This window comes from Centroberyx gerrardi, chromosome 18, assembly GCF_048128805.1.
Source record: "Centroberyx gerrardi isolate f3 chromosome 18, fCenGer3.hap1.cur.20231027, whole genome shotgun sequence".
NCBI classification, from domain to species: Eukaryota; Metazoa; Chordata; class Actinopteri; order Beryciformes; family Berycidae; genus Centroberyx; species Centroberyx gerrardi.
In genome coordinates, this window is record NC_136014.1 from 13,849,484 (window position 1) to 13,876,338 (window position 26,855).

At 42.3% G+C, this 26,855-nt stretch overlaps 1 protein-coding gene across 1 annotated transcript; it reads left to right on the plus strand.

The window, feature by feature from the left end:
• Window positions 1-5,400: 5,400 nt before the first annotated feature.
• Window positions 5,401-8,123, plus strand: LOC139924941 (zinc-binding protein A33-like). The gene is made up of 6 exons (XM_071916180.2): window positions 5,401-6,060; window positions 6,244-6,339; window positions 6,639-6,869; window positions 6,983-7,005; window positions 7,087-7,205; window positions 7,351-8,123. The coding sequence occupies exons 1-6, from the start codon at window positions 5,662-5,664 to the stop codon at window positions 7,854-7,856; spliced, it is 1,374 nt and encodes a 457-aa protein (XP_071772281.1). The 5' UTR covers window positions 5,401-5,661; the 3' UTR covers window positions 7,857-8,123.
• The last annotated feature ends 18,732 nt before the right edge of the window (window positions 8,124-26,855 follow it).

Consider the following 26,855-nt stretch of genomic DNA (forward strand, 5'->3'; position numbering starts at 1 on the left):
GGAAGGGGGGGATAGGGGTTGGGGAGGGAGGGGAAAAAGGATAGGTTAGTAGGAAGTAGGGGTGTTGGGTTGGTGGGACCGCTATGGCTTGCCGCTGTCGGGGCGCTCTGGTTAGTAGAGCATACTGGGATGGAGGAGGAAGAGGGGGCCAAAGGAGCCAAGGAAGCTGTACTGGCACTGGCTGAAGGAAGGGAAGATGAAGGGATGCTGGGTTGAAGGGATGTATGTGCAAGGGTGTTTTGTGCAGCCTGCGGACACAGGGATGACAGAAAAGAAGAAAAGAGACGAGACAGATCAGAAACAAAGGGAGCAGGCACAGGGGGAGATACGACCTGGCCCTCACGACTGAGGGCTGGAGTGGCTGGATGCGGCGTGATGACGTCATCGGGGTTAGTCCCGACGGCGGCGACGTTGGTTTGAGTACCCGGAAGCACGGGAGTGTTTGCTGATGTTGTCGCGGGAGGATTAGTGCGGAGAGAATTCGTGTAAAGCTGAAAAAGTTTTGCTTTGTTGTCGTTGCGGTGGAAGAAGATTTTCTTTTCCTTGAGGACACGCTGCAAGCGGGCGACTGTCCAGTCGGATATGTCGGTGGCGCGACGACACACATTGTGTGTTTGGGGTGAATCCGGAGTTGTTTGTTGGCGTTGCCTGGGAATAGATCGCCTTGATCTTGAACGGTTGGAGAGATGATGAGTGGAAGAGGGGATGTCTCCCCTCGAACGACGACGGCGACTTCTACCTCTGTCGGAACGCGGAGGTGAGGGGGGAATCTCGTTGGAACTGCTGGATGGAGAGTAATGGACGATTGGCTGTTGAGGAACCTGGATCACCGAGCGTAACCGGGATGGCTGAAAAGTTTGAACCGGCGCTTGGGGCTCATCGACGGACGGGGGAGACTCCGAGACCGCGGATCTTGGTGGATCTTGGTCGAACAAGTCGTTGTCCGAGATGAAGAGCTGGAGCTCGTGATCCATGGCGAGATCAGGTAAGGGATCGATTACGTATAAGTTTATCAAAGCTCGGTCTGTCTGAGAACGTACGCAAAACGTGAGATCTGAGACATGCGAGAGAGAAAAGGTCATGGTTAGGCGCGTTTAAATAGGGTGGAGCAGGAAATTGAATGTGTGCTTGAGGCGTGGTCTTGTTCCCGAACTTTAGTTATAATAATAATAACTTCATTTATGATGATTATGATGTAAGATATTCAAACATATTTTGCGTAACCTACCCTATTTTAACAATTTACTTATCTTGTGCTTGTCGCCAAGATAATTACTAGTTAATAATTACTAACAAAATTATTAGGCAAGGCAAGGCAAACTTTATTTATATAGCACATTTCATACACAAGGCAAATACAATGTGCTTCACATAAAACAGAAAAAATACATACACACTCCACAACTATTTAAAATGACATTAAAAAGAAAGAAAGAAAGATATTGAGCAGTCACTCTCATACTGGTGACACCTCTGGTCAGCCAGTATCAAATTAAGTGTGCCTTACCCCTGAGGATATTCAAAGATAATCACCACCTAAAAGACCTCCCAGAAACACCGGAGCTTCTCTGAGAGTGATTTTAGATGATATCTTGAAGGATTCTTCGAAGGATTCTTCGAAGGAGCCTAGAGTCCTTCCAGTGGTCTTACCCCACCCTATTGGCAGGCCGCACAGCCCCTATAGGACTTGTAAATGTTCCTTTAGAACAATACACAGATCATCTAAACAATTACAATTATAAACTTCAAGAAATCCTTCAATTCTCAATACAGGTTTGAGGATCCCATCAGAGCGGAGAAACTACTCACCAGAGCAGAAACTCCTGTTGGGATCCTGTTCGTGACGCCAATTGATGAATAATTTTGTATAAAATAGGTAAAACATAAATAAAAGAAATAAAATAAATAAATAAAGATAACACCTGTTACATCTACATACAGATGATTTAGCAGAAGGCCACAGAGAAAAGGAATGTTTTGAGCCGACTTTTAAAAGAGCTGACAGTGGGAGCACATTTCAGTGCTTCTGGAAGTTTATTCCAGTAATTGGGAGCATAATTACTAAAAGCAGCTTCACCTGATTTAGTTTTCACCCTGGGAATAACTAACAGACCGGTCCCAGATGACCTCAGAGGTCTGGGTGGCTCATATCCTAAGAGCAGGTCAGAAATGTATTTTGGAGCTAAGCCATTTAGCGCTTTATAGACAAGCAGCAGAATTTTAAAATCAATTCTATGGCACACTGGAAGCCAATGCAGTGACCTAAGAACTGCTGTAATGTGTTCTGTTTTCTTAGTCTTAGTCAGAACTCTGGCAGCAGCATTCTGAATGAGCTGTAACCGCCCCAGAGTTTTTTTGGGGAGACCGGAGAGAAGACCATTGCAGTAGTCTAACCTGCTGGTAATGAAAGCGTGTATCAGCTTTTCTAAATCAGGCTTTGACATAAGACCCCCTACTTTGGTTATATTTTTAAGATGATAAAAGGCTGATCTTGTAATGGTATTGATATGTTTGTTAAAATTGAGATCGGCATCCATAATAACACCAAGATTCCTAGCTTGGTCTTTACTCTTGAGAGACAGTGAGTCAAGATGGGTCCTAATTGTCTGCCTCTTTTCCTTAGTACCAAAGATAATTACCTCAGTTTTGTCTTTATTTAGCTGAAAAAAGTTTTGGCACATCCAGTCATTAATTTCCTCGATACACTGAATCAGAGAATCTACAGGACCAAAGTCACTTGAAGAAAGATATATATAGAGCTGAGTGTCATCTGCATAATTGTGGTAATGAATGCTATTTTTCTGTATATGTCCTAGTGGAAGCATGTAGAGGTTGAATAAAAGAGGGCTAAGGATTGAGCCCTGTGGAACTCCACATCATACTGGCCCTTTCAGAGACAAAGTCACCAATAGACACAAAGTAGTTCCTGCCTTGCAGGTAGGTCTTGAACCAATTTAAGACCAAGCCAGAGAGTCCAACCCAATTTTTTAGTCTATCTAATAATATTGTGTGATCAACAGTGTCAAATGCAGCACTAAGATCCAGAAGTACAAGGATAGAAAGTTTGCCTGAATCTGTGTTTATACGAAGATCATTCACAACTCTAATAAGGGCTGTCTCAGTACTATGATGGGGTCTAAATCCGGATTGGAAATGGTCAAAGTGGGCATTTGAAATTAAATAGTTGTTAAGCTGGTTGAAGACAATTTTTTCCAGGATCTTACTAATAAAAGGGAGATTGGGAATAGGTCTGTAATTACTTATCACAGAGGCATCCAGGCAACTCTTCTTTAACAGAGGCTTAATAACAGCAGTTTTCAAAGCATTTGGGAAAACACCAGACAAAAGAGAGCTGTTAACAATTTGCAATAGCTCATTTGCCAAACAGCTAAAAACATTTTTAAAAAAGCTTGTGGGCAGAGGGTCGAGGCAGCAGGTGGACGACTTAAGCTGTTGTATAGCGTCCACAAGTGTTGTGTAGTCAATAGCAGTAAAATTTGCCATATTACTTACATTATTTATGCGTGAAGGAAATGGAGGCATAACCTTCCTGTTAGACATGGAAGCACTGATAGTTTGTCTGATACTCACAGTCCAATCACTTAAAAAGGCGGGAAATTCATTACATTTAGCAGTAGAAAGAAGCTCTGGGGCAATTGATGCTGGGGGATTTATCAATCTATCAACAGTAGTAAAACGTGTACGTGCATTGTTTGTATTTTCACTAATGATCTTGGCAAAAAAGGATTGTCTGGTATTTCTCAATTCTATGTTGTAGTTTTGAAGCTCCTCTTTGTAGATATCATAGTGAACCTGGAGTTTTGTTTTTCGCCATTTACGTTCAGCCTTTCGGCATTCTCTTTTCCGTTGTTTTACAGACATAGCATTTCTCCAGGGTGCTTTTTGCTTACCAGAGATTTTCACCTTAACTGGTGCAATGTCATCAATGGCATTCCTAATTTAACAATTAACAATCAACAATTAATTTTGTTTCCTTTCAGTTTAGTGTAAATTTTTCAGATTTAATGTGATCTTTTTCAGATTTCAACACACTTAGGTCTATCCAGGTCTAATCTTCTACCTGCCAACGTTATGTGAACCCTGGAGTGTGTGCTCTCCATCAGCATTCAGGTTTTTCCATAATCTAGTTTTTGATCATTCTAAATAACCAAAGCTAAATTACATGTTGAATCAGTGATCCCACAGTACAGAAAACATAACATGTGGGTCTGTCTGCTTTATCATAATGTTAGAAGCATGATTTTCAGGCTGGTGGATAGAAAACAGAAGTTGGTGAGTGAAAACTACTAAATGTCTGTGGTTGAATGCTTAAGAACTCCTATTGGGATAAAAGTACTGAAAATTCTGAATGGATGAATTACGAATGGATGAATGGTTTGATCTTTTATCATCTCTGGTTTCATTTTGTAATCAAATTTATGTCATTATGGTCTGATTTGATAAATCAACTGTCAATAAGCTAATAAAGCTAATCAAATTGACTTTCAGAGTTTAATTCTGTTATGTTTCATTATCAGTCAAAAGGAAAGAAATCTATCTATCTATCTATCTATCTATCTATCTATCTATCTATCTATCTATCTATCTAAGTTTTATATGTTTTTGAGTGCACAGTGCTGTAATCCAGTGTGAAAGACTAGCTTGTGATATTTTGGTAGCATTCATCATCATCCCTGCCTAAACACATCACAAGTGGTCAGCTTCCACAATGAAAATTAAACAGATCATTCAGCTACAGTTCATCACAAACAAAACTAAACACAAAGCTGTAGTCCAGGCAGTTTTAGAGAGTCCCTGACACCGAAGCCTGAGCTGTGCATTCACCATAGCACTAGCAATAGAGTATCATGAACAGACCTGTTTATTTGTGCTAAAGAACATCTTCCTTTTCTATATGACAGCTACACAAACAGTGACCAAATATCCTGATGGATGTTTTAGCATCACAATATCAACCTGCCTAAAGGTCTATAAAGAAGGAATATGATCTAGGCTCATCATTTTGCCAAAAAATATTCTGCTCAGTGCTTATGTAGGGAAATAATTGAAGAAATGCAAAAAAGAAAAAATAGGCATTTTTGTGTCCATTCTATAGCAAGATGTCATTCTCTTTTTATAAGCTTCAGTCTAATCAGTCTTTGCTGATTCTAAAAGCCCAGTCTTTTCTACTCACCATGCCTTTAGTTCAGGCACAACTGAGCACAATCATTGAAAAAACACAGAAACGAAGGTTGTAATCAGATAAAGCAAGGTTTATTTCCTTCTCCAGTCTTTGGCTGCACCAGAAGAGAGCATGCGTCATTTCTTCTCACAAGGCAGGGCAAAAGGGCAGAGGGAAAAAAATGCAGAGCTCCACCCCTTTTACACGGATATACAGAATACAGGAAGAAGCAACTCAAAATCAGCACCTAAAACTGCTTGTGTTAATGTACTTTCAAAAGAAAATAAGGAAGAAAATCCACTCAATAGGCTGTTTATTTGTACCAAGGAGGTTTTACTGGCAACTTAAAGTACTGAACCTGAGCACTAGCTAAACAAACAGGACTGGGTCTTTGAAAGTGAAAGTAAGTTGGTCCTCCGAGAGTTCATACAGGAAAAAGACGACCAGGAACACAGAGAACCTCAGAAGAAAACAAGAGAATGGCTACCAACTCGTCTGAGGCAGATTGCACCTGCCCCGTGTGCTGTGACATTTTTAGGAATCCTGTTGTCTTGTTGTGCGGTCACAGCTTCTGTAAAGTCTGTCTTCAGGAATGGTGGAGACAGAGTGGGGTCCAGACATGTCCAGTCTGTAAGGAAATGTTTCCAATGCGTCAACCGCCCCGCAATCTGGCTTTGAAAAACCTGTCTGACACCTTGAGACAAGAGAGGAGTCAGAGAGCTTCATCAGGATCTGAGCAGCTCTGCAGTCTGCACAGTGAGAAACTCAAGCTCTTCTGTCAGGACGACCAACAGCCCATCTGTGTCGTCTGTAGGGATGCAAAGAAACATAAGCAACATAACTGCGTACCCATCAATGAAGCTGCAGAAGACCATAAGGTGAGGCACATACAGGTGAAAATGGAAAGTTCAAAAGAGAGGGTTTGGTTTGGTTTGGTTTGGTTTTGCCAGTTTTTCTGATTTTATAAATTATTCTTCATATTGCACATAGCAAAAAAGCAAATGTCTTATTCAACTGATCCATACTGTATAATTAATGTGTGCATATACTGTCATTTGCAGACCAAACTTAAGATCCCACTGATGCACTTAAAAACCAAACTGGGGACATTTAAGTCGGAAAAACTCAAGTGTGATAAAATGGCCCAGCACATCAAGGTAAGTCACAGTCATAATAGTTATAGATGCAGTCAGCCAAATTTTGTGTTGCCCATTTTTGTGAAAAACGGTGTCAACTCCACGGCACTTTAGAAATATAACTAATCAGTTTTGTTTGTTTGTTTTACAGAAAGCAGGCAGTTATCCAATTCAATTCTACTTTGGATAGAGTTGACAACATACCAACAATTGTTATCGATGTTAAAGCTACAATAGCTGCTATTGGATCACTGTATGATTACTAAATTATAAAGTGTTGAATAGTGAGTTTCAGCTGATCTTCAACTCACTCTTCTCAGCTCCAGGCCCAGCAGACAGAGAAGAGGATAAAAGAGGAGTTTCAGAAGTTTTACCAGTTCCTGCGAGCAGAGGAGGCCGCTAGGATTGATGCACTGAGGAAAGAGGCGACAACCAAGAGTCAGGCGATGATGATCAGGATTGTGAATTTGACCGCAGAGATCTCCTCACTCACAGACAAGATCAAAGTTGTAAACAAGGAGATGAAAGCTGAAGACATCTCATTCATGCTTGTAATCACATTTATGATACATGTTAAATGTTCAATATTCAGCTAAAATTGGAATAATAATCTGACCAAATGAGAGGTATTAACTTGTGGACTTGTTTTCTTTTTATTTCACAGAATGTCAAGTCCACTTTGGAGAGGTAAGTTCACTTTCTGTGTGTCTCATCCTCTGTCTGAGATCAGAACCGCTCCAGATCTGTGACTACCTAATATTCCTGCAGATCCCAGTGCAAACTGCCAGATCCAGAGACTCCATCAGGAGCCCTGATCAACGAGGCCAAACACCTGGGGAACCTGCTGTTCACAGTCTGGGGGAAGATGAAGGGGATAATCCAATACAGTAAGCAATGCATTGTTGTTTTTCACTGCCCATGTTTGTGGTATTTAAATCTGCAACAGTATTTACAGGTAACTAATTAACTTTATCACTGTAATGATCAGCTCAGTTAACTTTCTCCATTGTATCTTCATTTTTTTCCATCCAGCTCCTGTCATTCTGGACCCCAATACTGGCTCCACACAACTGACTATATCAGAGGATTTGACTCGTGTGACACAAAGTGAGAGAGCTCAGCAACTCCCCAACAACCCAGAGAGACTTAACGGGATTGTCCTTGGTTCTGAAGGCTTTAGCTCTGGGAAACACAGCTGGGACGTGGAGGTGGGCGGGTATTGGGATGTTGGTGTGACTACAACCAAACGTCATGCTCGTGCGAAGAAGTGGGGCATCTACATCTGTGCTTGCATGGGATATCTTTATGAATATATCACAGAGAATCATATAAAACTCATATCTGAAGATTCCTTCCCGAAAAAGATCAGAGTTCATCTAGATTATGACCAAGGAAAGCTGTCATTTTTTGACCTTGATAGGAAAACATATGTACGCATCATCATGCACGAATTCACAGAGCCAGTCTTTCCATATTTTTGTGAAAATGCGAAAATCCTTCCAGGTGAATTCTCACTGATGACAAGACAACCCAGATGAACCTTTTACATCTCTTGAGTCACAGAAACTGCATTACTGCAGTGTTAAAACAAGATGTGGCCTTGAAACCAGCACTTTTTTTTGATCCTATGAAATATGATATTCAACCTGTAATTTTACATAACCTACCGTATTTTAGCAATTGACTTAATATCTTGTGCTTGTCACCATTGTAATCACTGCAGTGTTTATTTGAATTATTTTGTTTCTTTTCAGTTTAGTGTAAGTGTTATCAGATTAATTTTCTTTTTTTTTCAGGTTTTTCCATAATCTAGTTTTTGATCATCCTAAATAACCAAAACAAAATTGCATCTTGAATCAGTGATCCCACAGTACAGAAAACATAACATTATTTGGGTCAGTCTGCTTTTTCATAATTTGGTATATGTGTTAGAAGCATGATTTTCAGGCTGGTGGATGGAAAACAGAAGTTAGTGAGTGAAAACTCTACTAAATGTCTGTGGTTGAATGCTTAAGAACTCCTATTGGGATAAAAGTACTGAGAATTCTGAATGGATGAATATGTTAAAGGTTTGATTTTTTATCGTTTATGGTTTCATTTTGTAATCAATCATCATTTATGTCATTATGATCTGATTTGATATATCAGCTGTCAATAAACTACTAAAGCTAATTAAATTGACTTGCTGTGTTTAATTATGTACATAATTCATTATCAGACTAATAAAACTAATAAAACTGACTTTCATGGTTTAATAATGTACATGTTTCATTATCAGTTGAAAGGAAAACATGACAAAACACACTGGAAAAACAATGCTAAAAAGAGATGTTGATACATTGAATAGCCCTATTTACATCCAGCATCAAAGAACTGCCACTTAGAACTGCTCAGATACACTTTGATGTCCTTTTGCATCTCTGAGACATGTAGCTACGTCCTGTCAAATGTATTCTGTGTGATTTGTCTTCAAGTTCAAGTTGGTCTTCAAGTACATAGATTAGTCATTTCTTGTATGAATACATAGACATTTTGAGACTTGAAGTTGCTCTTTGCTTAACTTTGACCGTTGAGCAATGAAAAAAATAGTAATAGCTAGTATTTAGTGTGCTATGGTGCATATAGTTTTATGGATCCATATATTTATGTGGAAATCCTGGGTAGCTGGAGTAACATAGCTCTGCTGATGTGGTTTGCTGATTGTGGTTGAGAATAAATTGTAAGCAAGCTTTTAAAAAACAAAATGCAGCTCTCATCCCTGTCCAAATGGCTTCATGAAGAATCTCCAGTATTCCCACAATGCCCTGGTGTGGCTGATGTGTGTGCCCATACATACACAAACACACATAGCACAAGGGTGAGTCACCATGAGGCAACGCTCCTGGTAAAATCACTAGCATACTGGCATCTCCCTCTCTCTCTCTCTCTCTCTCTCTCCCTCTCTCTCTAACACCCAGACACACTCACACATGAGTCCGAATCCCCATACTGATACTGAATCTCAGTGGTATTACAGCTGGAATGCCTGCTATGTTTTTTCAACTAATGAAAGAATGAAGAAAAACAAACAGTGGGGCCAAATTAAAAGAGGAAAAGAGTGAGAGAAGAAAACACGCTGAGGGAGAAAAGGAATTAGAGGGAGAGAGGGACATTCAGGCATCTCTTATTCCACATGTATCCTCTGCATGTTGTACATAATGGGTGTTTCTGAATCCAGTTTTCCCAGGGCTAATGAAGGTTGGAGATTAGAAACTGACTGACACAACATCTGTTCAAATTTAGTCTTAAGTAGATAATTTTTTTATCCTGATTACCCAATTTAAATCCCAAACTTTAAAAGTCTGTCCTTAGTGCATATATGCAAATCTAGATATAGTGACAGTTTCAGAGATATCCATTTTGGAGGAATTTTGCTACCTGCGATTCTATTTTAAAAACAGATTATTTCCTCAAAAATATTTTCTAAGCATGATTCCCAAAGTTAGAAGTAATCCCTCTATGTGCTTTACTTTAATGCCAGCAATCATTTTGTATGTATAGGAGTAAAAATTCCTCATTTTCCTCATTTTCTTTTTACTTCTTCAGTTACAAGCGTTATTATTCCTGTATAAACCATTCCTTCAGCTCAAAGGAATTACAGCAAGCCAGCATTGCACAAACTTTTTTTTATTTCAAAATCCCTTTTGAATGATCAATCACTCCCTGTTGACCAAAGAGCACCAAGCAGCCACAGAGTAGAATACGTCAGATGTTATTTTACTGAACGTCCCATTTTTCTACTGCCCCGTTGAAATAAACACATTCATCTAAGGCATTTCAAAGCACCGGGCATTGTTTTTGTAACTGCCTTAAAACTCCGTGGAAATTAGTTTTGTCCCAAAACAGTACAAAGTGAATCCATCACATTTGGCAGCACTGTTTTTACTTTCATGATAAAAAAAGAAAAATGTGTGTGTGTGTTTGTGTGTACATGGGTTCATGTTAATTTGTGTGTTGAACATGTCGGTACTTTATAAGAGTAAAATATGTGTCACCCATAAATCACAAGCCAGAGCAATGGGAAGAAAGAGAGAGAGAGACAGAGGCAGAGAAGAAGAAAATGAATGAAGGGAGACGGAGAGAGATCAAAAGAGGATGAACTCTTGCTGATCTGAATGACAACACGGCTTCTGAACCGGAGCCAAAACAGTAAGCAGAGACAGCAAGTCTAAGAGAGAGAGACAGACAAACAGAAAGACTATAAGAGAGACAAAGAAAGATGGGGAGAGATGTGCCAATGGCCCCGAGGTTTGAGACAGAAGACATACAGTATCTCTGTCTGGACTAGCACCTATGTAGTTTGGCTTGTGTGTGTGTGTGTGTGTGAGAGAGAGAGTTTTGCTAATGAAGATTGAAGGAATTGATAGAGGTTGAAGCACGGTTATTGATGATAGCTGTACATTGGGAAAAACACAGATGAAGAGTGGAGGAAACAAGCATAAAACAAAATGAAAATAGAACATGTAGCCAACAATCAGCTCAGCATATGAGCACACCATAATTGGCAAAATCAGTCCAGTGTACATACAACGCATAGATACACATAGACATGCATGGAAACACGCACACACACACACACACACACACTTTTTCATGTGGTTGTTTTTCCATCTGCTCCTTGTTTTCAGGTCCCTCTTGGTCACTCTCTGCTCATTTTATTGTGGTCTGGATACCTTCAAGAAGCAGGACTCCAAGTGTATGATGCTGTCATTTCTCTCTCTGTCTCTCTCTCTCTCTCTTTCTCTCTCTCTCTCTCGGTCTCTCTCTCTCTCTCTGTCTCTCTCTCTCGAAGGGTTTATTGTTGTGTTTGGCATTTATGTTGTGTTTGGCGGCAGGCAATCATTGAAGAATTCGGTCAGCACGTGTCCTTAGCAATCATAATCATGAAATCCCTACTGGTCTGACACACACACGCACACACACACACACACACACACACACACTGATTGCTACTCAGTCTGGTCTGTATAATGTTATAGATGCAGATTGAATGTGTCAGTCAGGACCTCACAGGAGGATATGGAGGGAGGGTAGGAAGGAAGGAAGGAAGGAAGGACGGAAGGACGGACGGAAGGAAGTAGGAAGTGATAAAGGAAAAGGGAATGTGTTTTTCGACAATGATAAAGACAGTCCAAGGTTAAATATGAAGGTGTGTATGAATGAAATGGGATTTGATTTTAAAGAGAGGTTTGACAGTTAGAGCATGTTCTTGTTTAGTGGCTGAGGGGCTGAGGAACAGCCGGATCTACATCGATACAGGCCAAACTGTTTAGTGTATGTTCCCTCCCTCTCTCTCTCTCTCTCTCTCTCTCTCCCCCCCCACACACACACACACACAGACACACACACACACACACACCTGCGCTGGTCAGCCTATGGTCAAGTGCTGTGATAAAGTGCTGTCTGGTGTTCTCTCACTCTCCGAGCCCCCTGAGAGTAGATCAATACTCACTCAGCATCAAGTTACCACTAATGTCCTCACGTCTTTAACCAGGCAGGGTGTGTGTGTATGTGTGTGTGTATGTGTGTGTGTGTGTGTGTGTGCATCTGCCCCTGGTGTGACCCAAGTTATCGTTATCATTAAATGTCAATGAAGGAAAGAGGAAGAGCTGGAGTCTGCAGAAGCGTCCCAAAGCCCTGACTCACAGCGCCTCCTAAGGAAATCTACTGGAAACTGCAGCTAAAAAACTATTTCAAACCCCAGTGAAGGATTCATTTGCTCAGGCGAGAGGTAATAATTTAAGACAAATCCAGAAGTGGGTGAAAGCTTTAGCTAAGTCCGTCCCGATGCTTGTGACTGGTCATCTCTTCCTCTTGACCTGCAACATGTAGCTAGATTGGGCATTGATGCATAGCTCCCTTTTTGAAGCCATTACAAGCTCCATTCTCCATTTTGCACCAAATCTCTACAACACAATTCTGTTTAATGAGAAGAAGAGTCTTACCTTAAATACCCACCACCCTTTTGCCCCCCTCCGTATCTGCCTCCCTGCAAACTGGGCTTTCAGCTACTGTTTTACATGTCCAACTATGTTGCTGAGTCACTTCAAACAGTACGGTGTGAAGTGTGTTTTACACATGAATGATGCATGTTCATCCTCCTAGAGCGACAGGTATAATTTCAATAGTGATTCAGCGTGGTCACCAGTCCGCAAGGTTTAAAAATGTCTGCTGGATGACCGCAATGAACAGGCGGCAACCAGGCAATCTGGTTAAAAGCCTGTGTACAGTTGTGCGTGTGTGTGCGTGTGTGTGTGTGTAGGTGTGTGTGTGTGTGTGTGTATGTGTCACATTTACGCCAGAGCTGAGGTAAATGTAAATTATTTAAACAGAAAGGTGAATAATGCAGAAAGAGAGAGAGAAACAGAGGCAGAGAAAGACAGATAGATAGAATCAGAGAGAGAGAGAGAGAAAGAGAGAGAGAGAGAGAGAGAGAGAGAGACTGCCATAAAATTCAGTAATGTACGACTAGCCAATGTAAGTGTATACAATGCCGATTATAAGCCTAGATCATTATAAGGAATAAAAAAAGAGAATATCTGCTTCATCCCGTTCTGCCCCTCCTTCCTCTCACCTCCACCTCTTCCTCTCTTTATCCGCTCCCTCATCTCTCCATCCCAATCAATCTCTCCCTCCCCCTCGCTAATGCACTCTTTCATGTGCTCTCCTATTTCTCCCTCTCTCTCTCCCTCTGTCTCCCTCTCTCCCTCTCCCTGATGTCTCATGGCCCTTTTGTAAGCCCTCTACATTTTTGGGGGTAATGTGATCCCCCACCCGTTTCTCCCTAGGGTGGTCCGCTCCTCTCATTCAAACAAGAAGTCTGGGTTGAATGGAGCTGGGCAGGAGAGGGGAGACGGAGGGAGAGGACGACTTAGCGAGAGGATGGAGCTAAAGTAGGATAATGGGTATGTAAATCATCCAATAAATCTCGTCCTTGTTCATCCATATCGTACACCTACAGGTAGGGTACGCATACCAAATGCAACACATCAGGCAAGTGGATCCGTGTGTGTGTGTGTGTGTTTGCGTGTGTGTGTGTGTGTGTGTGTGTGTGTGTGTGTGTGTGTGCGTGTGTGTGTGTGTGTGGTTAGTTACCTGTGCCATCTGTTTGGTCACATCTAGCAGCTGTTACTGCGTTATGCCCATCAGGCCAAATTAAGTGTATTATTGCAGCCTTAAAGGGGCCCTATTACAGGAATTCAACTTTTCCTCTATTTATATACATATATGATCAAAGATGTTTAATGTAGAGATTGTTAAAATATGATTGTGTTTGAGTGGTTAATAAATTCAAAGTTATTGTATTTTCAAAAATCCACCCTTTTTCTACAGGCAGTTTGGGACTAACTCCAGTCAACACATCACAACTGGACTTTATTTTGATTGGCTCTCTTTATGAAATAATTGCTAAAATTGTCGGCCAATCAGGATCCAGTATTGTGACTGCTCTGCCTGTGTGGAGGGAGACATCAAATTCATTCACCAAATACCCTTTTAAATAAGCTAAGATTTATTTGCAAAACAAAATGAAGAACATTATTTGTTTCCTGAGACAAAGAATATTTGAAAACAAAATTATGAAAACTGAATAATATGGGAGCTTTAAACTCGTCCGCCTTTCCTGTCCTGAATTCACTCTGACATCTATTTTTCTGGAGTGCCTGCTGTTGGTACAGAAGTAGTACATCTCTCTGTTTCTAATGTCTGGAAATCATGTTTTCATTATTTTGTCCTCCTCTCTCTTTCTCTCTCTCTCCCTCTCTAGGGTTTTCTCTGTTTTCATTTTGACACCATTTTCCTTGAGTCCTCATTAATCTATTCCCTATACTGTTTTTAGTCGACACATCATTTTTCTCTTTAACTCTATTCTCTCTCTCCAGCCATTTTTCGTTCCTTCTCATCATCTCTTCACTCTTTCATGCCCCCATTTCACTTCACCTTTTTTTCTGCCTCGGGCTGTCATCCCCCTTTCCTGTCATCCCTGAACCATCATCCTCGCCACCGTGGGGCATACACACACACACACACACACACACACACACACACCTATACATACCGTTGCGGTGCCCCAGACAGCCCTCCGCAGTGTGTCTGCCCCAAGGGAGCTTGGGTAACTCAGTCCCCTCTATCTGCCAACTGCTGTGTCACAAAGAGGCTCTCATTACACACACACACACACACACAGACACACACACACACACGCACAAATACACTCATTCACATAATTAAACACACACACACGCTCACACAGACACACACAAACACATACTCAATATTTAGGCATGCAAATACATTCATTCACATGATTAAACGCACACGCGGACACACACACATGCGCTGACACACGCACACACACACACCCACACACACACACACACACACACACACACACAGTCGCTTCCAGTAGATATCAAGCCAAGTCTCTTTCACTGCTGGCCCAAATAGAAGCTTATAAAGAGGGAGAGAGGGGATTAAGAGAAGGGCAAAAACAAGTGAAACTGAGCTAATGCCCATACATATCAACAGGAAAGCTTTAAGGCCTCACACACACACACGCACGCACACACGCACGCACGCACACACACACACACACACACACACACACACACACACACACACACACACACACACACTTTGCAACCCGCTTTCTCAACAATGCATTCTTACAAAGTTATTTCAAGGACACAATAATATTGTCACCCTGAATTGATTGATTTTTTTGTTCAGAAGTTCTAAAAAGATTGTATTTAAATGATTAGCATTTTATTTACTAGCCTCACTTGTCACCTATCAGAGCACAAATGTGATTTATCAACTATGACTTTGTACTTCTTTGGGGCCAGAGGTGTGGGTGTGTGTGTGTGTGTGTGTGTGTGTGTGTTTGAGTTGGACTTTGTTGTTACTGGCTGGAGGGATGAAGTTCTGCTCCAGTTTGGCCAAGAGGTGTAAACCTCAGACCTATGACTAATACACACACACACACACACACACACGCACACACACACACACCTACACACATGCACACGCGCGCACACACACACACACACACACCTACACACACACTGTTTGTTATAGTGTATGGAGGGAATGCTGTGGTTACACCTGGGAATGCTCTTCAGCTAACCTGCTTAGCATTCTCTTTCCCTCTCTCTACAGGTGGAGAGTAACATACAGTTGCTCTACTTGTGTTTACTCCTATAGCCTACTTCTGAGTAAGTTTTAGTTCCAGGCTTACATATACTACTTGCTATTATGATAGAATTAAAAAGGGGTGATTTCCAGACCATGGGCCAGTAACCCACCACATTGTTTGCAAATAACTTGTCAAAATGGATACTGATTTGTATTAAAACTGAGATGTATGTGTCAAATTTTCTCGATTTTTCTAATGTGAGTAAACTTCTACTCAAGTAATAGTATGTCTATTCACTTCAGTTCTTCTCATTATACCTCTGTCTATCTCTTTTTATTCCCCCTCCATCAGTGCTTCCTTATGACCCGAGCTCAAGTCTTATCTTAACTCCCCTCCCCGTTCTCTCTCTCTCCCTCACTCTTGCTCTCCTCCTCTCTTTCTTTCTCTCTCTCTGTTTCTTCTTGCTCCATCCTTCTTACCACTGAGATTGAAGGGAATATCCCTTTATTGGTAATACAATATCTTCTATTAGAGTACTCAGTAATACCTCTTCTCCCTCAATGCTGTACGGGGCAATATCTGCACTGGAGAGATTGTAATGTAAAGCCCCCCACCCCCAACTTCCACACACACACACGCACACACACACACACACACACACACTGCATTCACATACGGTTACACACGGACAGTGAGCCTCGCTGTTCAGCGGGCACCAGGTCACTGTCACAATGTGTAGGACGCACATAGTCTGCCAGTGTAAATTTTAATTCTGATTTGATTGGAATTAAAGTGGTTTTAAGCCAGAGTTAATGGGTTTAGACTGGCTCTAATCCTGGTTTAATGAAGCTCTTGGTGGGCTGCCTGCCTCTGTCATCGTCCTGGGCTTCGGCCCATCATAATCCAAGTGGTGAATCAACCAGCCACTTTATGGTAAGTGTAGGTTGCGCATACGTGCATTGCGAGTTTAAGTGTGTGTGTGAAACTGTGTGTGTTATGTAAGCACATGTAAAAACAAATAAAGAGTCTAGGAGGGATTTTGGAACAATCTAGCCTTCTGTAGGTGTAAGTAAGCACTTAAGTAGATCTGGGTCTTTCTTGACTTTCTTTCTCCACTGTGTGTGTGTGTGTGTGTAAAGTGTGTGTGCGCATTCTTGACTGTGCTTGTTCGGGTGCTTGCTCGCTCGCTCGCTCGCTCCCCATCCCTATGTAACTGGAGCCAGCCCTCCCCTGTCAAAAATAAAAATCATTTGTCCGCTGCACGAGTGTGTCCATTAAAAATGCATGGTGGAGGGAGATGGGGGCCGCTGGGGAGGAAAGCTGATACTCAGCCCTCCGGAAGGGCATCAGAGTACCAAGGTGGACAAATGGCATCTAGAGAGAGAAAGGGATGGAGAGAGAGAGGAGGAGAGAGAGAGAGAGAGAGAGAGACAGAGAGAGAGAGAGGGTGAAGTGAATGGGTGGGTGGGTGTTGTTTTTCCCAAACGGTTCACTCTAAACTTGCTGACGAAACTTTCGACTTTTGGGATGTTTCGAAGGGGCTGCACACTCTCTCTCCTTCTCCCTCTCTGTGTGTTTAAGTACAAGTACACTCTATTACTCAACCTTACTCTGACCCTCACACACACACACACACACACACGTGCACGCAAAAAGATAGAAAACTATATTCCGAGCCAAGCTGATTATGCATAAGATTCATTACAGTGCGAACAGAAGGCAGCAGGGAGGCGGTGGAAGATTCATCGTTTGCATCATCACCCAGAAGGACCAAAGACCCACACTGGGCTCCTGTTCTTCGATTTGTCTTCAGCTTTTAACGCTGTCCAGCCCCACATGCTGGCAGAGAACCTCCTCTCACATTTCAAGGCAGAACTGAACATTATGGGCTGGATAGTGGACTTTCTTATTGACAGATCTCTGTGTATTCAGGTTCACGGTGCCCTCTCCTTTCCATACTGTCTTCCTTACCCGCTCTTGTACATTTCATACAGTAAAGACTGCTGCAGCAAATGTGTAGGTAGAGATTTTATCACTTTTGTGGATGATTCTGTCATTTTTAGTCTCTTGCCGGAGCAGTAAAATGGTCGTGTTGTTGTTGACTTTGTGTCGTGGGGTGATAAATTCTTCCTGCAGTTGAATGTTGTCAAAACTAAGGACATGGCAGTAGATTTGAGGTTGCGATCCGTTCCAAAACCCACCGTAATAAAACGCAAGGAAATTAAATTGGTGGACAACTATAAATATCTGCAAACTGTTATTGATAGCAAACGTTGCTTTGAGAGAAACACAGATGCAACTGGCAAGAAGGTACGGCAACATTTGTTTTTCCAACGGTAAATGAACCCCTGTTAACGTTTGTGGTAAAATGATGACCTTGTTTGAACGGAGTTTTATTGAATCTGTGTTAACCTTTTGAACTGTAACCTGGGTTGGCAGCTTAAGCTTTAGCAGTAAAAACAGACTGGAGAGCTTAGTGAAAATAGGCAGAAAGATTGCCAGTGTGAGCCAGGCACAACTAACTGAAACCTTTGATAGGCTCGTAGTGAGGAAGGCCAAGGCCGACTGCCTCCTTAGAGGGCAGTTTGAACTGAAGACTAAGAGAACCAAGGACTCATTTATCCACACTGGAATTAGATTGCTCAATTTTTAAATGAAGTGATCTGGCATCTTATACTGGTACAAGAACTTTGAAGCTATTGGTTCCCTGCCTGGTCTTATCAGCTGATGTTTGTCTATATGGGTAAATGTTGTGGCAATGCTTTTATATTTCGTGTTAGTATTTTTTATAGTGATTTCATTGTTTTTATGTGTTATTATTGTGTGTTTTTACTGCAAACCAAATTTCCCTTAAGGGCCAGTAAGGTTTGAATTGAATTGAATTGAATTGAATTCTCTCTTTCTCTTTCTCGCTCTCGCTCTCTCTTTTTCTTTGTCTCTTCATCTCACATGCATCTTGTAATTTTTTCCCAGCTGCAGTATGATTTTAGCATAGCTATGTTGTATTGTTACTTATTTTCAAATGGAAACAACAAAGGTGTGATCGAATTTAATTTTCCTCTCTCTCTCCCTGTCTCTCTGTCTCTGGCAGTCTTTCCATTTTCTTCCTTTTCACTAAAGGTACAGTAGTATTTCACTTTGCTTTCACCCCCCCCCCCCCCCCCCCCCCCCCCCATCTGTCCCCCACTCTCAGAGCTGTCAGTGCAGATGATGTGTTGTTATAAGTTGTGTCCCTCCACTCACCAGATAAATCTGTCAAACACAGGTGTGTATGTGTGTGTGACTGTTTGTGTGTGCATGCGTGCATATGTGTGTGTGTGTGTGTGTGTGTGTGTGTGTGTGAGTGTGTGGTTTCTGAGTCTATTCAGCTGGTGTGTGCAGGAGTTTGAAGTCAAGTTGCTGGACATAATGGTTTTTCATGTTGTCCAACTCGTGGCTCTGTGTTTTTCTATAAATACATTAAGAAACTGAGTGATCAACCCTGGCCTACATGCCTTCTTCTCTGTGAGGGTGAACGTTTTGTATCTCTAAATCCTCCCATCACTTTCCTCATCATGTTTTCATTCTGCCTGTCTTTCTATCATGCTTTCTCACTGTGAACCTCTCTCTGCCTCTCTGTTTCTCTCTTATGGGAGTCACTGTTTTCTTTCCTTGGTCTTGTCCATCTGCTTCCTATAATGTTGGGGCAGAGCGATCTGGTTTGAAGGAAAACCCCCTGAAAAATCAGACATTTGTTCACATACGACCAAAATAGTCCCTCTTTTTTTTTTAAAACAAAATAACCCCTCTAGAAAAAACTGTCCCAGTGCTTGTTGAATGGGGTGGTCCAATCTGGACCCAATTAAAAAGGGGACCCCCTGAAAATTTCCTTCACACCCAGCCTGAGGAAGACCCCCAGATTAGAGGAATATTTTCCTTATTGCCGACTTTACTTTTTCGGAATTCCGCGGGATGATAATTGAGCCCATGTGTGCCCGGTATTCCGAGGTGTTCCCGTTTTGGCGGAGTGTGGATAAAAACGACACGTTGTTAAAGCCGCCGGGGCGGGCGCAGGTTTGACAAATCTGATTTTTTTTTTCTTCTTCTTCGGGGGTTTCACCATGATCCTTGGAACGTTGTTTGGAATTAATAGAAGAAGGGGGGATTTTTCTTTTCTTTTTTTTTTTTTTAAGTCTGGGCCAGGCTTCCATGTGGGAAGAGGCGGAGGCTTAATTGAGATCAAATAAACAAAGTCACCTGTGAGTGATTTCAGCCTGCGCAGTTTATAATGAGACACACGTTCGCTTGTTCGAACGTACACACGTGGCCGCACACACACACACACACACACACACACACACACATACATGCACTGCCCCAATTTGATAAGCACTAAAGCAGGTGTTTGTGTCACTCCTACACGCAATGAAACCCTGCACACGCCATATGCCTCCACACACACACACACACACACTCACACACACACACACACACACACAGACACTCGCCGAGGATTAGCCACGGATTCTCATAAACTCCATGACTCAACAGTGAAAGCTTGTGTTCTGCTCCCCTATGCAGTGACCCATCAGCGTCCCACTCCCTCTGGCTTTGTGAGCGCTCTCCTCTCACCGGGAATGAATGAGCGCTTGTTAAATAAACCGAGGACACCGCTTAGGTATCTTAGGTGTCTGCGAGGTTTTATTCTGCGCGGTAACAACGAGCAAAGCATCATGCCGCCGTCTGGCCGTCCGTCCCGCAGCTGACGGTTCCCTACCTGCGGGTGGCTCATGGAGACCGGTGGGAGTCCGATTCTGATTCATGTCTTCCTAATCATAATAGACCTGAATGGTCTAAAAACAACATGTGGATAATTCTTAGACACACACACACGGATACACACGCACACCACACACAGGTAATTGTGTCCACCTGGGAAAACATAATTTAGCTGGGCGCCCCTTCCATCTAGTAACACTGCCCTTAGCGCATGGGTGTGTGTGTGTGTGTGTGTGTGTGTGTGTGTGTGCGCGCGTGCGTATGTGTGACCTCTTATGCCCTTTGCTTGCTCTTTGATCCCAAATTGCATTTGACTATCAACACTCCCTAAGCCCTAAACCATCCAATTACAATCCTGTACACACACTCAACAAGCTGAACGTCCTGTCTGGTCTCACACCGGCCAATCACAGAGGACATCCACACCACTACTTCCTGTTTTTACAACTGCTCTTTGATACTGCTGTGCTATTGGATCAGTGGGAAATGGTGCCAGCCATGTGTTTGCAATGTAGTGTGTTCAATTCTGACAAACTTTGTCTCATGTCATCTGCTCTCAAACTCCAAAATTTCCTTTCACTCTCCATGACAAATGTAACTTAACTTTCAGTTGTTTTCTTGTCTCATTTCTCTGCTGTCATGCCGCCCAACATGCAGAAGTAGTGCACACAGGAGTTTCGGTGGATGTCCATATATTAGTGATTATAATTATTGTGCAATGACCAAAGTACAGACTAGCAGAAGAGCCATGTTCAGGTCACATTCCTTTACAGTCTGCTGAATGCTAATTAGGCCACATAAATCTGTGTTTGTCTGTGTGCGTGTGTGTGTGTGTGGGTGTGTGTGTGTGTGTGTGTGTGTGGAATCTGAACCACAGACACCTCTTTGAGCTTATGTTTGGGTTTTCTGGTAAAATTTATCGTTCTTCATTTGTGTTCCCTGTAAAGGCTCACGAGGAGGAGGATGGTTGAAACCACCCAAGCAGGAATGGATGTTCATCTGTTCCACTTGTCAACGTAACTGCTATGTGTGTGTGTGTGTGTGTGTGTGTGTGTGTCCAGAGAGAGGTCTTGTCTTTCTTGAGCTGTGACCTGACTGTGACTGGTGACCGGCTGCAGGATCACTTTCACATGTAACACATCATGCACTGACAGGCCAAACATGGTACACATATTCACACCCACCCACACACACACACACATACACATACACATACACACACATACACATACACATACACATACACATACACATACACATACACAGAGACAGAGACAAGATATTGAAAAACTATCATTGCATGGGCCAAATGAGGCCAATTATAGCTTAGAAATGCAGTAAGATGACAGAGGAAGTGGCATGAAAAACTGCTGGCTGTCCACTTCGCCTGTATAGACGTTGTTGAATGGGGTAATAGTGTCACCTACTGCTCAGTTTGAACATAGAAACCTTCACCCTTCCCACTGAGCACTAGTCTTCTTACTTCAGTGTTGCAGCTCTGCTTTAGCTCTCAGATGGCCCAGGACCTGTTTGGCTATGTACAGCCCAGTTTTAAACCAAGGAGTAAGTACATTTTTAAACATTTAAACAATACATAAACAGCTGAGAAAGTCCATATGTTCAAGATATTTTGTTCTATACTCTAGAAGATGTAGACATCTACTAAACTTTCACGTGTATAACCATTTAGATGTATGTTAAACAGCTAATCAACGTAAAATTGCTCACTTTTTTTTTAGATAGACAAGCAGGAAGGTGGTATGTGGCAGAGAAAGACAGATAAAAAGAGAGTTGACTGCATAGATGGTGCTATAATCGAGGTGAGAGCCAGGAGTCTCATGGCAGGTGGAAGACACTTGTGCTCCTTTAAGAATCCCAAACCTATGATGTCAACCTGACTGGCCAACTATGGACACACACACACACACACACACGCACACACACACACACATGCCAGTAAACATGGGTGGGTGATCTGGGCAGGCCCCAGCTGTCTTTGGCATCTGTTCTGCTCTGGTGGCTGCTGTGCCAGGCTGCGATGCCATCTGAGACCAATCGACACCACCACCAGCTGTTCCCCAACCTCAGTCACTGTTGGTATATCTGGCAATTATTTAAACACACCATGGATATGTATCTTCACATCATCTAAGACGGCACATATGAGTCCAACATTTATTTCTAACGTGTAGCTTGGTTTAAAAAGCAAAAGGGGCGAACCAGTCGCAGCAGTCAGCAGCACTTCATTTCTGCACTCAACTTCCAAAATGTAGTCCCCCAATGGTAAATTCTCAATGTCCCTCTCAAGAATATTATTTTAACGTGTCCCTAAATCTTGCCCCACCGAAGCAATGCCTTTCTCCTCTCTCTTTCCCTCCATTTTTACCCTCTTTTCCTGACATTCATAACGTTGCATAGTAGAAGGTCCTCTGGTGCCACCCTCTGGTGTAAATAAATACTAGTAGCAGGTTCCTCAAGTGAGCGACTTTAAACACTCTTAACTGTAACTATCTTTTTCAGAGATTTCAGAGTGGACCACTCATTGGACTATCGCCTCATTTGCTAATTAAAAAGGTTATTCTGACTGTTAAAAAAGTGCACAACGCTAACATCACACAAAATATTTATTTTTCTCATTTTTGAGTAATCTGTAGCCAACACACTATACATTCTACTTCAGTAAACTAGCAGCTGGAACTCTCCCATGGCCTTGTATAAGAGAATATCAAAACAGCCTGCTATCGCTCACCTCTGTCTCTCTCTATCTACGTCTGTGTGCCCATGTCTATATTTCTGCCTTTCACTCTCTTGGCTTGTACTCTTATTTTATCAGAGACCTTGGGTCTTACTGCCAAACTGTCTATCAGAAACACATGCTGCATCTCTCATGACATGATCAGCAAAACATATTGCTTATAAAAAAGAAGGTAACCAAGCCCCTTACGGCTCATTAGCTTTCTGAAGAGGCATCAATACACAATGAGGGACGGTTTGTCTCTGCTGCTGCTGCTCTGTCTGTCGGCTTCATGGGTTCTTGAGGTGAAAGCGAGTGAAGGCGGGGAGACCAAGATCTGGGATCCCCTGCCTGAGGAAAAGCGACATCTGGAGCTCGATGCCACGGCTGAGCAGTCCACCGACCAGCCCGGCACCAACCCTGACATATGGGCTGAGCTGAGGACGCTGAGGGACATGGTGGTGGAGCAGAGGGTGGAGCTGAGGAACATGGAGGCCAGGCTGAGGGAGAGAGAGATCCAGGCAGACGAGCAGAAGCTGGATCTCCTCCTCACTAAAACCAGCTTGGAGGAGCTGGAGAGAGAGAGCGCCGCCACGGAGGAGAGACTGAGGGCCAGCGAGAGACAGACGGAAGAGCTGAGGAAAGAAAACGCCGAGCAGTCCACTGAGCTGTCGGCTCTCAGAGCGAGGCTCGGTGCCGCTCAGGGCCAAGTGGAAGAGCTGCGGACAGAGCAAGAGGTGCAGGCAGCTGAGCTGTTTTCCATCGAGACCAGAGTGGCAGCGAGCGAAAATGAGCTGCAGCTCCTCAAAAACAAGATGGACGACGTGCAGGCCCAGAACGCAGCCCAAGAAGTTGAGCTGTCATCCTTAACAGGCAGAATGAACACTAGCGAGAGCAGAGTGGATAGTCTAATGAAACAGAGTGCAAAGGTGGCATTTTACGCTGCTTTGTCCGACTCAGGAGGCGTGGGGCCTTTCAACACTCCGAAAACCCTAAAGTTCAGCAAGGTCTTTACCAATGTTGGCCAGACCTACAATCCAGCCACAGGGTTCTTCACTGCACCGGTGAAAGGAGTTTACTATTTTAGATTTACAGTATGCGGCCATACTGACATGGGCACCATGGGAATGCAAATGTTTAAGAATGGGGAAAGCATAATGTTGAATTTGCAAGGGAAGTATGAAAATATAGATTTTGAGTACCTGTCAAATGCTGTTATTCTGGAGCTGAATGAAGGTGATGAGCTACACATGAGCCTCCCAGCTGAACATGCGATCTTTGATAATAGGAACAACCACAGCACCTTTAGCGGGTTCTTGCTTTTCATTATATGAGGTGGGAACGCGCCGAGAAAAGAAAGGTGAGATCATGATTTTCCTCACATCAAAACTGCTGATTTGTTATTATTTTAGCCATGTGTTTATCTTCAACAGAAAATAAAACGCTGGCTTTACATTGATTTCTATAAATTCGTGGGTGCATATTCTTTCTAGCAAATATATTAACAGAATAGCAAAGAATACAGTCAGATTTTACAGTCATACAGATTTTTACAGTCATTAATAACAAGAATAAAAGGACTGAATTCCTCCTCTATGCAGCTTCGGCTCAAAATTCTTGATATTGATTTCGGTGGTTTGAGATCATTTTGTTTTGTGTACTCTGCATTCAAAGTCAATGTAAAATCATCACCATGTTTCTGTCTGCAATTATGTCAAGATGTCTCCTTATGGTCATCCACAGAAATAAATTGTCTGTTATTACAATAAAAAAACGAGAACAAAATCCCTTGTATCGTGTACATTTCAAGAACGTAGTCATTTTTATGGTTTAACTATAACATTATGCAATTTACAAAAGGCCTATAGATTTCGATCATGGGTGATGTAACATTGTTCTATATCATCCGTTTAAAAAAACAAAGACCTTGATGTGGAAACTTTGTCCAGAAGATGGCAGTCTCAGATTGAACAAAGCATGATAGCGAGACGGAGAGGAGAGTAGAGTGGGGGTGGGATTGGGGGGGGGGGGGGATTAGTGATGTGACAAGACCAGAAGGAGGGATGTGTTGTATTTTGCAGAGGGTTGCTGCAGGTGCTGATGTGTGTTGTCTTGACCAAGAAATCCTTAGGATAAAATTACTTTATGAATTAAAGAAAAAGAAAAAAATCAACAATATGTCTCTCCACAGGCTAATATACTGCATCTCTCCGTTTGTTACAAATTACCAGGCAAGAATTACTACAGTCAAAGGCTGATGAGAGAGAGAGAGAGAGAGAGAGAGAGAGAGAGAGAGAGAGAGAGAGAGAGAGAGAGAGAGAGAGAGAGAGAGAGAGAGAGAGAGAGAGAGAGATGTTGGAGTGTATAAAACTGTGGGTTTTGGAAATTTTCATTTGTATACTGCGACTCTATACTAACCCAGTATTGGATCTAATAAACAGTAATGCCAATAAAGTCATCGATGTGAAGAGAGACGGGGGTGAACCAGCTCGAACAAAATGGGATTTCTTCCCTCCTCTCTTTCCATTCTTGATTCTTTTTTTCTTCACATCACAGTTTGGGGCAGCCGTCCAACAAAACAATTAGCAAGTATGGGAATCCCGGTCCTGCTCTCCTACAGACCCCCCCCCCCCCCCCACCTCTCTCATCTCTCTCTCTCTCTCTCTCTCTCTCATCATCTCTCTCTCTCTCTCTCTCCCTCTCTCCAGCTGGCCCCGGAGAGAGGCGGCCAAGTTTATTTTCTCCCCGGTGGTCCCTCCGGGGTGACGGCGAGGCCCCTGCCACACCGCCGCTGATGTATTGGGTGGGGGTCCTTTAGGAGACGTCGGCGGGACTCTTTTATTACTTCAACACTCGGTCTTTTCATGTTAAAGGATACTTCGGATGGAACTAATAGTGAAGTGAACGCGCGCGTGTGTGATTAAACTATTAAACTCAGTCACATGAATCCTCCCTGCTATTCCCTTATAAAAATAACTAGATTATTTTTTTTAGAGCAAAACTGAAAGTCCCTTGGGATATTATAGTGAGACTTATAGTAACATAGGAGGTAAATAGTACAATAAAGGTATTATTAGGCTATAAACTTACCAATGAGAATCACATACACTCTCTAAGTCCCTATTGCAATATTATAGTACCATATAGGTGATATAAAAGTACGATAAAAAAATACGGACACTAAACTCAAAATTGAGTGCTACAGACACACAAGTCCTTATAATATTATAAAAGAATAGGCCCCTATGCGGAGTAAACCCAAGTTAATAACCGCTTCTATAAGGCTATAATTATTCAGTTAGCCATTAGTTTATGTGCTAATATAAATGTAAATAATAAAGCAATTTGGAGACATATTGTGCGTTATTTGTGCGCACTCTTTAAAAAGGCACAGGCAAATATATATAAAAAAAAAACAAAAAAAAACTAAAAGGCTATTTTATTGGAACATTCGTCTCTGTTCTCCAATTAATTTCCCAAGTCAAGTGTGGAGCTCGAGGCAGTTCCAGACAGGTCATGTATCGTTCTGTGAAAACAGTGCATAACGAATGGATGCGAGGGACCGCCCCTATAACTGAACGCGAGGGAGAGAGAGAGACATAGAGAGAGAGAGAGAGAGAGAGAGAGAGGAGAGAGAGAGAGAGAGAGAGAGTAGAGAGAGAGAGAGAGAGAGAGAGAGAGAGAGAGAGAGAGGGCAAAATTGAATAGGCCTACGCAGCAACCCAGATAATCCACTGAATGACACACACACAGATTTATAGGCCTATTTGGGGATGGAAAGGGATTCAATGTAAAAAAAAAAATGTTGATCTTCTATGTTGACGCTTTGGCAATATCGTTCTATACATTGAGGCCAATAAAACAACACTGAAT

Bases quoted from the DNA above. Each gene is read 5' to 3' on its own strand.
- LOC139924941 (XM_071916180.2), top strand. From the start codon at position 5,662: ATGGCTACCAACTCGTCTGAGGCAGATTGCACCTGCCCCGTGTGCTGT. The intron at 6,061-6,243 runs GTGAGGCACATA...TGTCATTTGCAG, and splicing joins AAGCTGCAGAAGACCATAAG to ACCAAACTTAAGATCCCACT. The intron at 6,870-6,982 runs GTAATCACATTT...TTTATTTCACAG, and splicing joins AAGACATCTCATTCATGCTT to AATGTCAAGTCCACTTTGGA.